This window comes from Rhipicephalus microplus, chromosome X (assembly GCF_043290135.1).
Source record: "Rhipicephalus microplus isolate Deutch F79 chromosome X, USDA_Rmic, whole genome shotgun sequence".
Taxonomy (NCBI): Eukaryota; Metazoa; Arthropoda; class Arachnida; order Ixodida; family Ixodidae; genus Rhipicephalus; species Rhipicephalus microplus.
The window spans coordinates 32,731,484-32,746,777 of record NC_134710.1 but is presented as its reverse complement, the minus strand read 5'-3'; the positions used below and the strand labels follow the sequence as shown (position 1 = coordinate 32,746,777).

The window sequence follows — 15,294 nt, the reverse complement described above, 5'->3', positions numbered from 1 at the left end:
CCCGCTCTCTTCGGAGCCACTAACACACCAGCCACTGCCACACTCGAGAAGCTTTCGGCCGTCTCTTCCCTACATGTTTCGTCATTAGCTACTGTGGACCCAACTTCTCCAAGCGAGTGTGGTTTGTTTTTATCTCACCAACGTGCTGACCCTTACTGTCGCCGCATCGGGGACTGTCTTGACGGGACTTGCCGACCCCCTAACGCCTGTCTTCGCCGACAGCTGACGCAATTCAAGCTCAACAACCACGTCCTGTACCGTTATATCTACCACCCTGATGGTCAACGCTGGGTGGCCGTTTTACCTCGCTCTCTTCGGGCTCAAGTCCTCAAGACATATCACGACGACATGTCTGCTGGACACATGGGCTTCCAGAAAACGTATGACCGCATAAGATGTCACTACTACTGGCCGGGCTTGTCCACCTGTGTCGCAAAGTACGTTGCCTCATGCGCCCTTTGTCAGCGTCGCAAGCTACCTACATCAACTCGAAGTGGGCAATTACAACCGCTCCCGTGTCCCCTGCAACTATTGGAGGTAGTTGGCATTGACCTGTATGGTCCGCTTCCTGTGACTGTCACGGGCAATCGATGGATAGTTACAGATGTCGACCACCTGACCCGCTACATCGAAACAGCTTCCGTGCCTTCTGCATCACCTTCGGAAGTGGCCGACTTCAACCTTCGAGCAATAATCCTTCGACACAGAGCTCCTCGTGCAATCCTGAGTGAGCGTGGAATAGTATTTCTTTCAGAACTCGTCGAAAAAATGCTCAAGGCATCCGGCACTACACACAAAACAAGCTCTAGTTACCATCCTCAGACGAACGGCCTGACAGCGCTTTCATCGTACACTGTCAGATATGATTGCGATGTATATCGAACCCGAACACAGAAACTGGGACGCCATTTTGCCATTTGTCGCTTTTGCGTATAATGCCTCTGTACAGCGCACAACCGGTTATTCGTCGTTCTACCTCGTACACGGTCGCCTCCCCTTTTCTTTCCTCGATGTTTCATTCTTCTCTGCGCCTGTCAAACCATGTTCATCTTCAAGTGAAGAGTACGTGTCTCGTCTACTTCATTGCCGCCAGCTGGCTCGAGTCGACACTGAAGACAAGCACCAGGATCGCAAGCTTGAATATGATGCCTCTCATCGTGCCGTGTCTTTCAGCCCTGGCAACGAAGTCCTCCTTCTTACACTCATTCGCACTCCCGGACTGTGCGAGAAGTTTCAATTACGTTTCATTGGCCCCTACACTGTCTTGGAGCAAACGTCTCCTGTGAATTATCGCGTGGCACCCGTTCTTCTTCCGACGGACCGCCGCTACAGGGCAGCAGAAATAGTCCACGTATCCCGCATGAAGCCTTTCATACGGCGTTCCTCTTCGCTTTACACTGCGGCCAAGAACTGCGGTCAGGCTGACCGCTTTCAGGTGGGGGGGGGGGGGAGTTAGTGTAGGCATTCATTAAGCACATCTACTATCTTTACACATATTCATCATCATGAGTGGTCGTCATCTTCATTTGCTGTGGGGATTTGGCTTGCCTGAGTTCTGTGCCTTGGGTGTGGTGTCGCTTCACCATGTCTTCTGGGCCTAATAAAGGTTGCCTTCACCATTACATCACTATATATATATATATATATATATATATATATATATATATAAGAGCCCGTGGCCGTGCCTCTTACGTATGCCCAGGTGGTACGCAGCAGACCCTGCCAGCAGCATTTGCCACCCATGTCTTCAGTTGCTCCCCACTCCGCCCCTTTTTCGACACCTTGGGCCGCACCACGAGTCAGCAATTCCTGGCACACTCCTAACAATCGACCAATCTGCTACGCCTGCGGTACTCCAGGACACGTGGCACGATATTGTCGCCGACGCTTCCAACCACTCCACGAAGCTACTAGGCCGTTACCGTATGACCCACAGCCCATGCACATACCTGCTCCCTATCCCTCACCGCAGTATGGATACACTAACCTTCCTGAGTCTCGGTCACCCCAGCCCTCACCTCAGACTCACTCTCCCCGCTCCCCGTCTCCTCGCAGGCGATCACTGTCCCCAATGCGTCCTAGACCCGCTTCCTCCAACCGGGAAAACTGAACGCGCAGTTCCAGAGGCAAGAACTGCGCCGTCGTCGAAATGCTCAAGTCCTCGCACTTCACCAGCTAACGTCGTCGCCATATCTGTCGATGGTATTTCTACCTTTGCCCTCGTCGACACAGGTGCTGCCGTTTCTGTTATAGCCGTCGAGCTCTGCTGCTCCCTACGCTAAGTGACCACGCCGCTCTCTGGACTATCGCTTCGTACAGCTCGCGCACAACCAGTTCGACCTCTCGGCACCTGTACGGCCCGCATATTCATTCAAGGCTCTATGTACGTTGTCGAGTTCATCGTCCTTTCGGTGTGCTCGCATGACGTTATCCTCGGGTGGGACTTTCTGTCAAATCATCAGGCCATCATCGACTGCGCACGCGCTGAAGTTCAATTTTCGCACCTGTGTGACGAACCTTTGCACGAAACCCTTGAGCGGTAGCCAAAACTTGTCGTGCGTGAGGACACAAATTCCGCCAGCCTCTCTTGCCGTTGTCCCGGTTTGCTGCGATGACTATAACAATGCTACGGTAATGTTTACACCTTCCGACATTTTCATGAGCCACAGAGCCGTTTCTTTGCCTTTCGCTGCACTGGACGTCACTGCTGGCCGAAGCAATATTTTCGTCCACAACCCCCTTTCTGCACCGCTTACGCTACTTGCCGGCGAATTTCTCGGTCGAGTAGATTACCTTGATTCTTCTTTATTCCTTAACATGCCAGACGAATCGTGCAGTAGCGCCTCTACCGAACTTCATGCCCTTTCCCCACTGGAATGCTCGTCGAGTGACACCTTCTCGAGTTCCATCGCCGACACCTTAACTGCTCAAGAACGCACCGAGCTTCTTAATCTCCTCCAGCACTTCGCGAATTCATTCGACGTTTCTCAGCCACAATTGAATCGTACTTCGGCAGTGCACCACTACATTGACACCGGTTCGCACCAGCCATTGCGTCAAAGACCGTACCGTATCTCTGCTGCAGAACGTCACGTCATCAACGACCAGGTCTAAGAGATGCTACGTCGTCGCGTTATTCAACCATCGCACAGTCCTTTGGCATCTCCTGTCGTTCTAGTTCGAAAGAAGGATGGGTCAATTCGATTTTGCGTCGACTACCGGCGATTAAACAAGGTGATGCGGAAAGACGTCTATCCATTACCGCGCACTGACGACGCCCTTGACAGCCTCCAAGGAGCCGAATTCTTCTCCTCCTTAGACTTACGATCTGGATACTGGCAGGTCCCTATGGCAGAAGCTGATCGCCAGAAAACTGCGTTCATTACACCAGATGGCCTGTATGAATTTATTGTAATGCCATTTGGGCTTTATAATGCGCCTGCCACGTTTGAACGACTCATGAACAACACACTGCGTGGACTGAAGTGGTCTGTGTGTCTATGCTACCTCGACGACATTGTCGTTTTCTCTCCCGATTTTCCTACACATCTGCTTCGGCTCCAACTGATTCTGACGTGTTTAACCAACGCTGGGCTCCAACTGAACCTCAAAAAGTGCCGCTTCGCTGCGCGAGAGCTGTCCATCTTAGGGCACATCGTGTCCAAGCATAGTGTTCTACCCGACCCTGCAAAACTGCGAGCAGTCGCCGAGTTCCCGAAACCTACTACACTGAAAGAATTACGCAGTTTCATCGGACTATGCTCGTACTTCTGGCGCTTCGTTCGAAATTTCGCGTCAATCATGTCACCACTGACCAACCTCCTACGCGGTGACGCAGACCTTTCATCCTGGTCTCCTGACTGCGACGTCGCGTTCGTCACGCTTCGTAGTCTGCTAACATCTCCTCCCATTCTACGGCGTTCCGACCCAACAGCTGCAACAGAAGTTCACACAGACGCTAGCCGGGTTGGTCTTGGCGCTGTCCTCGCCCAGCGCAAGCCGGGCTACTCCTAATACGTCGTCGCTTATGCGAGTCGCATGCTCACTAAAGCTGAGGCCAATTACAGCGTCACTGAAAAAGAGTGATTAGCGCTAGTGTGGGCGCTTGGCAAGTTCCGCCCTTATTTGTACGGTCGCCCAATCGACCTGGTAACGGACCATCATGCACTTTGTTGGCTCGCCACATTAAAAGATCTTTCTGACCGCCTAGCTCGGTGGGCACTGCAAATACAGGAGTACGACATTTGCGTGATCTATCGCAGCGGACGCAAGTGTTCTGACGCCGACGCCCTGTCCCATTCGCCTTTACCTCCCGACTCGGCCTGCGGAACCACTGGTACCAACTCCGTCGCATCTCTCGACCTCGACTCGTTTGCCAGTGAACAACACAAGGACCCATGGACCGCTTCCCTTTTTGACTGTCTCTCTGGATCGTCAACCACTGCGGTATCACGATCTCTCCGACGTCAAGCTGCTCATTTCGCCATTCGTGATCGGCTGATACACCAACGCAACTATGTTCCTGAAGGTCGTAAGTGGCTCTTGGTTGTCCCCCGAAGCTTGCGATCACAAATATGCACCACCTCTCACGACGATCCCCAATGTGGCCATGCTGGAGTTTTCAAAACTTACGAACGCATTCGCCGTCGCTTCTACTGGCGCGGAATGTATAATTTTGTTTGAAAATTCGTTATGGGCTGCCTTGCCTGTCAACGCCACAACTCACCGCCTTTTCACTCGTGCGGTGCACTTCAACCACTTCCGTGCCCTGCCAAACCTTTCGATCGAATCGGAATTGATCTCTACGGCCCTCTACCGACAACATCAGAAGAAAATCGGTGGATCATAGTCACTGTGGATTATTTAACACGCTACGCTGAGACCGCCGTCCTTCCAAGTGCCACTGCGCAGGACGTAGCGTCCTTCGTCCTCCATCGATTCATACTACGACATGGTGCTCCTCGAGAACTACTAAGTGACCGAGGACGAGCCTTCCTATCAGAAGTCGTCACGGCTCTGCTTTCTGAATGCCATATTGTTCATCGCAAGACCACGGCATACCATCCGCAGACTATCGGGCTCACGGAGATATTTAACCGCACACTCGGCGATGTGCTCGCGATATATGGGACATCTGATCATACTAACTGGGATCGCATTCTTCCATTCATCACGTTCGCATACAACACCGCGGCACAGTCCACCACTGGATTTTCACCTTTCTTTCTCCTTTATGGACGTGAACCATCCCACACCATCGACACTCTCCTTTCATACCCTCCTGACGCATCCGAATGCCCATCTGTGTCCGAAGCTGCCCGAAAAGCGGAAGAGTGGCGTGAACTCGCACGCATCTTTACGTCACAAGAACAGCAGCGCCAGAAAGAAAACAACGCCGGCTCTTCACGAAGCCACAGCTATTCCCCGGGATCATTTGTATGGCTGGCTGTCTCTTATCAAACCCCCGGCCTTTCCTCAAAACTAGTCCCAAAGTACGAGGGTCTTTACCGCGTTTTGGAGAAAACCTCACCGGTGAATTTTCTCATTGCGCCACTTTCCCCATCTGACGACATGCGCCGGCGTGGACGTGACATCATCGACGTCACCCGCCTTAAGCCATATTATAGCGCTCTGCCTCCAGACTCTTAGGTCGCCAGGATGGCTCTTTTTCAACAGGGGAAAATTGTGAAGAAGAAAACGCATCGTTGGCAAGCAACATCGCCTCCGCTTGGGTACTGGGTGCTGGGCTTCGCTCGCTCGGCTCGTGCTGATCATCGCCAGCATCTGCTTGACCGCTGCTCTTTCCCGATCGTGTTTAATCGTAGGACCACCGTCGGAACAGTCGCCAATAAACCCTTTTTCAATATATATATATATATATATATATATATATATATATATATATATATATATATATATATATATATATATATATATATATATATATATATATATATATATATATATATATATATATATATATAAACTCATCCCCTGATGAAGGGAGGACCCCTCCCGAAACTGTTGGGAAATAAATATATTTATCCTTGTTGACAACGCTGCCGTTTTGCCATATCCCATACCTTCACGAAGACTAACTAACTGGCCCATTGAATTATTACTCCTCCCACTATATATATATATATATATATATATATATATATATATATATATTGCTGCGACAGGTTCGCCACATTCAAGTAGCCCGCCACAATCATCGTCACCAGCACCAGCAAGACCCGGCTCGGCTGGCATGCGCCACGCGTTCGGACGTTCAACAACGAGGAAGAGGAAGTTAGTCAGATCTGTGCCACTCGGCTACTCGAACTTGACGACCATAGTTTTTAGAATCGTGGGCACAAGTTCGCCCTAATAAAGACGCTTGTTTTTTTAACCTGTCGGCGTCAGCATCGCTACATTTCTGGTGGAGGTGCTGGGTATGAATCGAAGCCCCACGAGCTCAAGACAGCGTAGCCCCGACGACCAGCGTATCAACCCCGTGGAAGTGACTCCTGTACACCAGAGGGCAAGTCGCCGTCTTCGAGGTGACTCACCTGAGTTCGGTCCTCTTCACTTCATACCAAGGGGAATTCAAACGATGGATGCCACCACTATGACTAGCCAGGTAACACCGGCACTAGTGTTCATTAGCCAACCGCACCAGCCGCCAGTTTTCCACGGCGACTCGTACGAGGATGTTGAAGATTGGTTGGACCTGTTCGAGAGAGTAGCGAGCTTGAATGGATGGGACGAAAGAGAGAAGCTCCGTCGCGTATACTTCGCCCTGGAAGACTTCGCGAAGACATTGTTTGAGAACCATGAAACCTCGTTGTCTACCTGGGAGGTATTTCGACGACAAGCGGTGGCTACGTTCGCGAACATAGACAGGAAAGAAAAGGCGGAGGCAGCTCTTCAATCGAGAAACCAGCTAACAAACGAGAGTGCTGCTATGTACATTGAGGACATGGTCCGCCTGTTCAAGCGTGCGGATTACAACATGGCTGAGGATAAGGAGGTGCGCCATCTAATGCGCGGAGTGAAGCAAGAGCTGTTCGCCGTTCTCGTCCGCAACCCTCCGAGCACGGTTGCTGAGTTTTACTCGGAAGCGACGGCCATCGAAAGAACACTGGAACAGCGGGCTCGGCAGTACAACCGGAATCTTAACTGCGCATCTGCACAGGTATTTCCCGGAGGCGTGCGAAACGACGTTGAAGCCCTGCGAGAGCTAATTAGATCAGCCCTGCGAGAGCTAATTAGATCAGTTATCAGAGAAGAACTGAGCAGACTGCATATGCCCCAGACTTCCACTGCACTATCTGTTACGGACGTTGTTCGTGACGAACTGAGGCAGGTGATACGAGAGCCAGAGCGTGAGCTGCAGTCGGTTCGACCTATCCGAACATACTCTGAGGTTGTCAGACAACCCACGGTACACAGCAATGCAGCAGTTGCGATGGCAACGACTCCTCTCCCACCTGCGGCACGCAGCGCACCTCGTCCACGGGAACCGACAGCTACCTATCTGCCCCCAGGAGCACGTAGCACACATCACTATGTGGAGCGTAGGCCCAGGAAAAGTGACGTCTGGCGTGATCACGAGCGCAGGCCTCTGTGTTTTCATTGTGGGGAAGCGGGTCATCTGTACAGATTCTGTCCTTACCGACAGGCTGGATTAAGAGGCTTCCCGTCATATGCACCGTGCCCCCGAAACGGCGAACGACCAGCGGAGATTGAGGAGTACTTGTCGACGCGCCAGAACTCGCCAACTCTACGCCAACACCGGTCACGGTCACCATCGCCTATGTGCTACCGGTCATCCAGCCCACGTACACCTTCAAGGCTGCCTGGTCATCGCTCTCCAAGTCCACACCCGGAAAACTGAAGCAAGCGACCTGTGGAGGTGAGGCCGCTGATAACGTCAGTTACAAAGATCCTCCAATTTGGTTTGAGGGTGATGACGGTGTATTTCCGGTAGATGGGTGCAGCAACGAAAACGTTACTTCAGATTTGCGGTTGAGAATGGAAGGATGGGAGCTGAATGCCTTAGTCGACACCGGTGCTGATTATTCAGTGATAAGTCACAAGATGGTGAAAAAGCTAAACAAAGTTGTGACACAGTGGAGTGGATCGCAGATACGCACGGCAGGCGGTCACATTATTACGCCCCTTGGCAGATGCACTGCAAGACTTGAAATACGGGGCTTTATTTACGTGGCCGATTTCATTGTGCTGCCAGAATGTTCAAGAGAACTCATTATAGGAATGGATTTTTTGCGAGCTAATGGCGCCGTAATTAACCTGCGTAGGTCCAGCGTGTCGTTTTCGACTGAACGAGCTATACCTGTGGAGGAATCTGAGGAACGACGCCTAACTGCTCTACGTGTTGTTCATGATGACGTAACTGTGCCGCCACGCTGCAGTATAATGGTGCTCGTAGAAAATGATGCATTGTACAACCGCGAAGGCATAGCGGATACAAATGTAGGACTGTTTTTGAACAAAGGTGTCTGCGTAGCTAGGGGTCTTGTTCACTTGACGAATGGCCGTGCAGATGTCCTACTCACAAATTTCTCCAATGAGCTTCAACACATCGCTCAAGGCACGGCTATCGCCTATTTACACGACTTCTGTATGGCGACCGAACTATGCAGCTTAACGACATCAACCACTCGACCAGTGGCCTGCAACATCGACACATCCGTGACCGTCAATCAGAGCCTTCCGGACAGTCAGAAGAAACAGATTTACGCCTTGGTAAAAGAATTCTCTGATTGCTTTTCAAGTACCTCGAAGGTCCAGCGCACGTCCATCACGAAACACAGAATTATAACGCAAGACGACACGAGGCCTATATGCCAGCATCCATATCGGGTGTCACAGAAAGAACGGGAAATTATCAAGAAGCAAGTGGAGGAGATGCTTTCTGATGATGTCATCCAGCCTTCGAATAGTCCATGGGCGTCTCCCGTAGTGCTCGTTAAGAAAAAAGACAACACACTTAGATTCTGCGTCGACTACAGAAAACTGAACAGTGTAACTAAACGAGATGTCTACCCCTTGCCACGTATCGACGATACACTAGATCGGTTGCGATCCGCAAAGTTTTTCTCCTCCTTAGATCTGAAAAGCGGATATTGGCAAATAGAGGTCGACGAGCGGGACCGTGAAAAAACGGCATTCGTAACACCATATGGCCTCTACGAATTCAAAGCGCTTCCATTCGGCCTCTGTTCCGCACCAGCGACGTTCCAGCGAATGATGGACACTGTCCTCGCCGGATTGAAATGGCAGTCATGCCTAGTGAATTTGGATGACGTGGTGGTAATCTCTGCAACGTTCGACAAACATCTAGAGCGACTACGCACAGTATTGGAAGCCATCCGGTCAGCGAAATTGACGATCAAACCCGAAAAATGCCACTTCGGCTTCGAAGAGCTGCGATTCCTTGGACATGTCATTAGTTCCGAGGGTGTTCGTCCCGATCCCGAAAAGACAGCCGCTGTTCAGAGGTTCCCTACACCCAGAGACAAAAAGTCAGTGCGTCGATTTTTGGGTTTATGTGCCTATTATAGACGATTTGTGGAAAACTTCTCAAAGATTGCGGAACCTCTTACAAAACTGACAAAAGACGACGTGCCCTTCACGTGGGAAAGCGAACAACAGAAAGCTTTTGACGAATTAAGGAAACGACTACAGGGTTCACCAATACTTGCCCATTTTGATGAGACAGCCGACACAGAAGTCCATACCGATGCCAGCAATGTCGGCCTCGGCGCCATCCTTGTCCAGTGGCAAAATGGTCAAGAGAAAGTGTTAGCCTATGCCAGCCGCAAACTATCAAAAGCTGAGGCAAACTACTCTGCAACTGAAAAAGAGTGCCTCGCAGTCATCTGGGCCATAAACAAGTTTCGACCCTACCTTTATGGTAGACCATTCAGAGCTGTCAGTGACCACCATGCTCTATGCTGGCTGGCAAATCTCAAGGACCCGTCAGGTCGACTAGCAAGATGGAGCCTTAGGCTGCAGGAGTATGATATTACGGTCGTGTACAAATCGGGAAGGAAACACAGCGATGCCGACTGCCTGTCACGCTCTCCCGTCGATCCAAGTGTACCAGAAGAGGACGACTTCCCGTTTCTAGGCGTTGTCGACACATCCAAAATCGCTCAACTACAACGAGATGACCCGGATTTGCTGGCACTTATACAACACCTGCAGGGTCTCGACGTTCAAGTCCCTCGCATATTCTCCAGAGGGCTCTCCGCGTTCTGCCTTCGAGGAAGTGTCCTTTACAGGAGGAACTTCGAACCTAATGGTGAAACGTTTTTACTAGTCGTGCCCACAGCCATGCGAGAGGAAATTCTGCACGCATGCCACGACGAGCCAACATCTGGACACATGGGTGTGAGCCGAACATTCGCCAGGATTCGCCTGAAATACTATTGGCCTAAGTTGCTCGCATCAGTGCAGCGCTACGTGAAAACTTGTCGTCAATGTCAACGGCGCAAAACTCCACCCGTAAAACCAGCCGGCCTTCTCCAGCCAATAGACCCTCCAAATGCCCAATTCCAACAAGTCGGCATGGACTTCCTAGGACCTTTGCCGACATCGCGTGCAGGCAAGAAATGGATAGTCGTAGCCACAGACTATCTCACCCGTTATGCTGAAACTGACTCTCTATACAGTGCGACAGCTGCCGAAGTCGCCAAGTTCTTTGTGAACAACATAGTGCTCAGACATGGTGCGCCAATCGTCGTTATTACGGATCGGGGCACCGCATTTACTGCAGACCTAATGCAATGCCTGATGCGCATGACAAATACCGATCACAGAAGAACAACTGCGTATCACCCTCAGTCAAATGGCTTAACCGAACGCCTCAACAGAACTCTGACCGACATGCTATCAATGTATGTTGATGTTGAACATAAACAGTGGGACGAAATATTACCCTACGTAACATTCGCATATAATACAGCCGTTCAAGAAACAACCCACGTTGCCCCTTTCGAACTAGTATTCGGCCGAAGAGTGACCACCCCGCTGGATGCCATGTTACCACTACAGGACGAAAGCAGCTATCCACCTGACTTAGATGACTTCTTGCAAAGAGCCGAAGAAGCACGGCAAATGGCAAGATACCGAATACGCCACCAACAGCACGTCGATTCTAGTCGCTACAACAAGCGACGCAGTGACACACTTTATCATCCCGGTGACAAAGTGTGGATATGGATACCAGTGCGCCGCCGCGGACTCTCTGAAAAGCTTCTTTGCCGATACTTCGGCCCTTATGAAGTACTCAACCGTATCAGCAACGTCACTTATGAAGTTAGGTCCGCTGGACACGTGAGTTCAAGACGCCGCAATCCCACGGAAGTGGTCCACGTAGTCCGCATGAAGCCCTATCATGACAGATCGTCGAAAAACGAGTGAGAGTGCGCGTGTATCTTTTCACTGTCTTAAGCATCGGGACGATGCGTCTGAGGAGGGGGCAATGCTGCGACAGGTTCGCCACATTCAAGTAGCCCGCCACAATCCTCGTCACCAGCACCAGCAAGACCCGGCTCGGCTGGCATGCGCCACGCGTTCGGACGTTCAACAACGAGGAAGAGGAAGTTAGTCAGATCTGTGCCACTCGGCTACTCGATCTTGACGACCATAGTTTTTAGAATCGTGGGCACAAGTTCGCCCTAATAAAGACGCTTGTTTTTTTAACCTGTCGGCGTCAGCATCGCTACAATATATATATATATATATATATATATATATATATATGGTGCATGAGCTGAGAGTGTCCATATAAATGCTATTGCAATAAAAAGCATTCGATATGCCTCACGTAAGCGCGCAAGAACACCAGCGCGCCACATGCAGTCAACCGAGAAGGCCAGGGGTACACTGTGTGATGGGAACAGAGAAAAAGAGAGCGAAAAATTGGCCCCGTATCTACATGTTAATCTGCAAATGTCGTCGAAAGATAATAATCTTTCGGGTGGAGACAGTAAATAAAACATTTATTTGATGTTCTGCGCAAGAAATAATTGAATGATATTCTGGAGGCACTGCGTTAGAGTGCCTCGAGCGTGCAGTGGAGGCAAACGAGCACATCACTTCACGTCACACGGGAAACATGAGCGCTATCTGGCAGTTTTCTTGGCAAACAAAGCGCGTGACTCTGAGACGGGCGCGCGCGCCCGTCTCAGTCACGCGCTTCGTTTGCCACGTGCTTCGTTCCATACGCCTTCGTTCCCATTCTCCCATACTGATCTGAAAAAAGTTTCCCGATGGATCTAAATAAAACATCCCTGGAATACATTCAGAAACCCCGTCCTGTTGGGGAGTGCATTTTTACTGCCTCCGGCCCGATCGAGGCATGCACGAGAGGACAAGTCATTTACTCCCATCTGGGCTTATTTAGTTTACAGTCTATATGTCTGTCAAAGGTGCCTTGTCATCCTTGGCATGTTAGTTTGAAGGAAGTTAGTGTTTACGTCATTTCCAGTGGCATCATGTCACCGGACATGACGTCAACCCTAACCTAATTCATACTAAATGCGCCAAGGATGATAAGGGAGCTTTGACAAAGATTATATACTCCTAATGAAACACCGCTAGCCTGTCTGAGTCCCTTTCCCGGCGGTTCGTTCTGCTTATGCCAGTGAGTTCACGAGAGAGGTACACTTTATGTCCTACTATGAGAGCTAGCTGGCATACACGTTCATGGCCTTGTTAAATAAAAACGGATTAGGTTTTGCCATAGCTTTGTGGTTAGCAGTACACACGTGTAGCCCTAAAAGTATCGGTCTATCAAGCAAATACTTATGTTTTTCACGTGAACTCTAAATAATATTTGCAAAAATTACTTGAAATTTACGTCCCGACCCCACAATATGATTTATTTATTTATTTACTTATTTTTACTATTTTGAATCCCAACATGAAAGTATCGGTCTATCAAGAAAATACTTAGGTTTTCACAGGTGTACTATAAATATTGTTTGCAAAAATAATTTGAAATTTACGTCCCAACACCAAAATATGATTTATTTATTTATTTATTGTTAATTATTTCAGTTCCAACATGATAGATAAAAAAACTGTTTGGACTCATAGCCAAAGGCTAGAATAGGGTCCGATGATGCGATACAAGATGGCACAGTATCCGAACGATAGCGCAAGGCAACAATAGCACATGTAGCAATAGCACATGTAGAACAAGGCATTGAACCAGAATACAAGATGCTAAACATTGCGGATATAGTAAAGAAGGTTAGGCATTGTACAGACTTATATATTCCGATACTCGAACTTGGGTAAGATAAAAGAAACATGTAAGTGAGAACTACTACGAACGTCATCGCTTCGGTTCAGACGCATTTTTTTTGCTTTCTTTTACATTTATGCCTATGGTAAGTTGCCCCATATAATCAGAAAACAATGTGCCACAAAAAGCAATATTTCGAAAATAGGCATGGAAACGACTGGGCGCTGTAGGTTCAGCGAAAGCGTTTTCCCGCCAGCAGGCCTTACCGATGGTCATCCTGGCCACGTGGAGCCCCTGCAGACGGATCTTGAACCCGGCGCTGGGTATCCGTTCTAGGTTACCCCAGAGAGTGTACTCGACGCGGGGCGAGCGGGTTGGACGGATGAGCACAGTGTCGATGATGGGCAGCCGGTGTTCAAACTGGACCGCGGCCTCGGCCACAGCCAGTGCCAAGCATGCTTGCCCAAGCACGCTCTCAAGTTGTGCCAGCTCAGTAAACTGCGCATGAGGCGTGTGTCACATCGATGTAATCACCACGATCTCCAAACACGGTAACCATATACTAGACATCATTCTCTCTTGATTAAAACAACGATAACAATGGCGTGGAGTTGAATGGTTGGTAAGCATTCCAGTTATTTGAGAAAGAGCACCAAGCTATTGTGTATAAGTTGTGACAATGTGCGCCTCTGTAATACCCGCGCCACACGGGCAGAAAAAATGGCATTTACCCCCGAATGCCTTCAGATTTATTGCCATTCGCGTGGTGCCACACGGGCGAACAAAATGGCATTCATCCGAATGCCATTCGCCACCAACTGCCTTCGCCAGAACTCAGTTGACTAAGAAATGCCTACTCTCGACGACACAGCTCGCGAAGTGCGATTTACCTGAAAGTATATAAAACAAAACATATTGAGCTAAAAATGAAATTTCCCGTCTTTTATTTGCACTAAAGTCTTAAAAAGATGCTTTGAACGTTATACGAAGAAAATAAAGTATTGATAATGAAACGCTTGTCAATTTTAGCGAAACTTTGGCAAACAAGCATGCAACACTGGTATTTTCATCGCCATCGAGTTCACTTTCTTCGTGACTTTCTCTGCTTTTTTCATTAGTTCCCACTTTGACGATTTAACGTTTTCCCACACACAAGTGCTGCCGTGAAAAAACGAACTCTGCGAACATCTTCTTCTGAGAGATGCGACAGGCGCCATTTTCTATTTACGCTGTGGATCTGACTAGTGTTGGCTTAGGTTGCTACGGTCGGCTGCAACGTTGTAAAACAAAGCAACTAAAACTTAGGACAGTGTAATACGCTTATTTCTACATTTGATGATTGTCTGATGTGTATGAAGCTTGTAAATGCTTCTTAATTTTTTTATTGCTATTTACTCAATGCTCACTTGGAAGGTGCTGTGATCGACATCATCAAGTCAAATGTCATTCGCTTTGGACGTGTAGCAGTGCCGGCGAAACAAATGTCAATCGGGAACTGAAGGCCTTCGCCACCAAATGTCATTTTCTATGCCCGTGTGGCACGGGTATAAGTATTCTGCAATATTCAAGTTGGATGCAAACATTTGGCAGCCACTATGGCTACGGGGCCCGTCAACTCAGTAGTTATCGTTCGAGTGAGCGGGCCCGTCAGCGTAGTACTATTGTTCAGGGCGCCCGTCGCCGCAGTAAAACGTAATAGTGATGGGGCCCGTAATAATAGCGATACAGCTATAGCAACGGCCTTTTCATCTTAAAGAAATGACTATGGTGAGGTGGCCTGTCACCGTAGTGTAATTGTAAAAATTAGGGGGCCCGTTGTCGTAAACTTGTAGTCGTTTTAGACGCTGCCGTCTAGCTGCTCTAGTGGCATAGTGGCTTGACGCGCATTTGGGGAAGCTGTAATGACGCAGGTCATCAGTTCGAATTCTCGTATTTGAATTTCAGAGACGAAGCTCCTTAGGGTGTGGGTCTGTCTATCCCACGTTGGTGTATGTAGCCACTGGTGGCACATACCCGAAAGAACTGTC

At 49.3% G+C, this 15,294-nt stretch overlaps 1 protein-coding gene across 1 annotated transcript in view; it reads right to left on the bottom strand.

Annotated features, from left to right (window-relative positions):
- Positions 1 to 15,294, bottom strand: part of LOC142774989 (serine/threonine-protein kinase haspin-like) — a 71,018-nt gene that overhangs the window by 23,682 nt on the left and 32,042 nt on the right. The window contains exon 9 of the mRNA XM_075876167.1: positions 13,534 to 13,765. Coding sequence (XP_075732282.1) covers positions 13,534 to 13,765 — 232 coding nt within the window. The remainder of the gene's footprint in view (positions 1 to 13,533; positions 13,766 to 15,294) is intronic.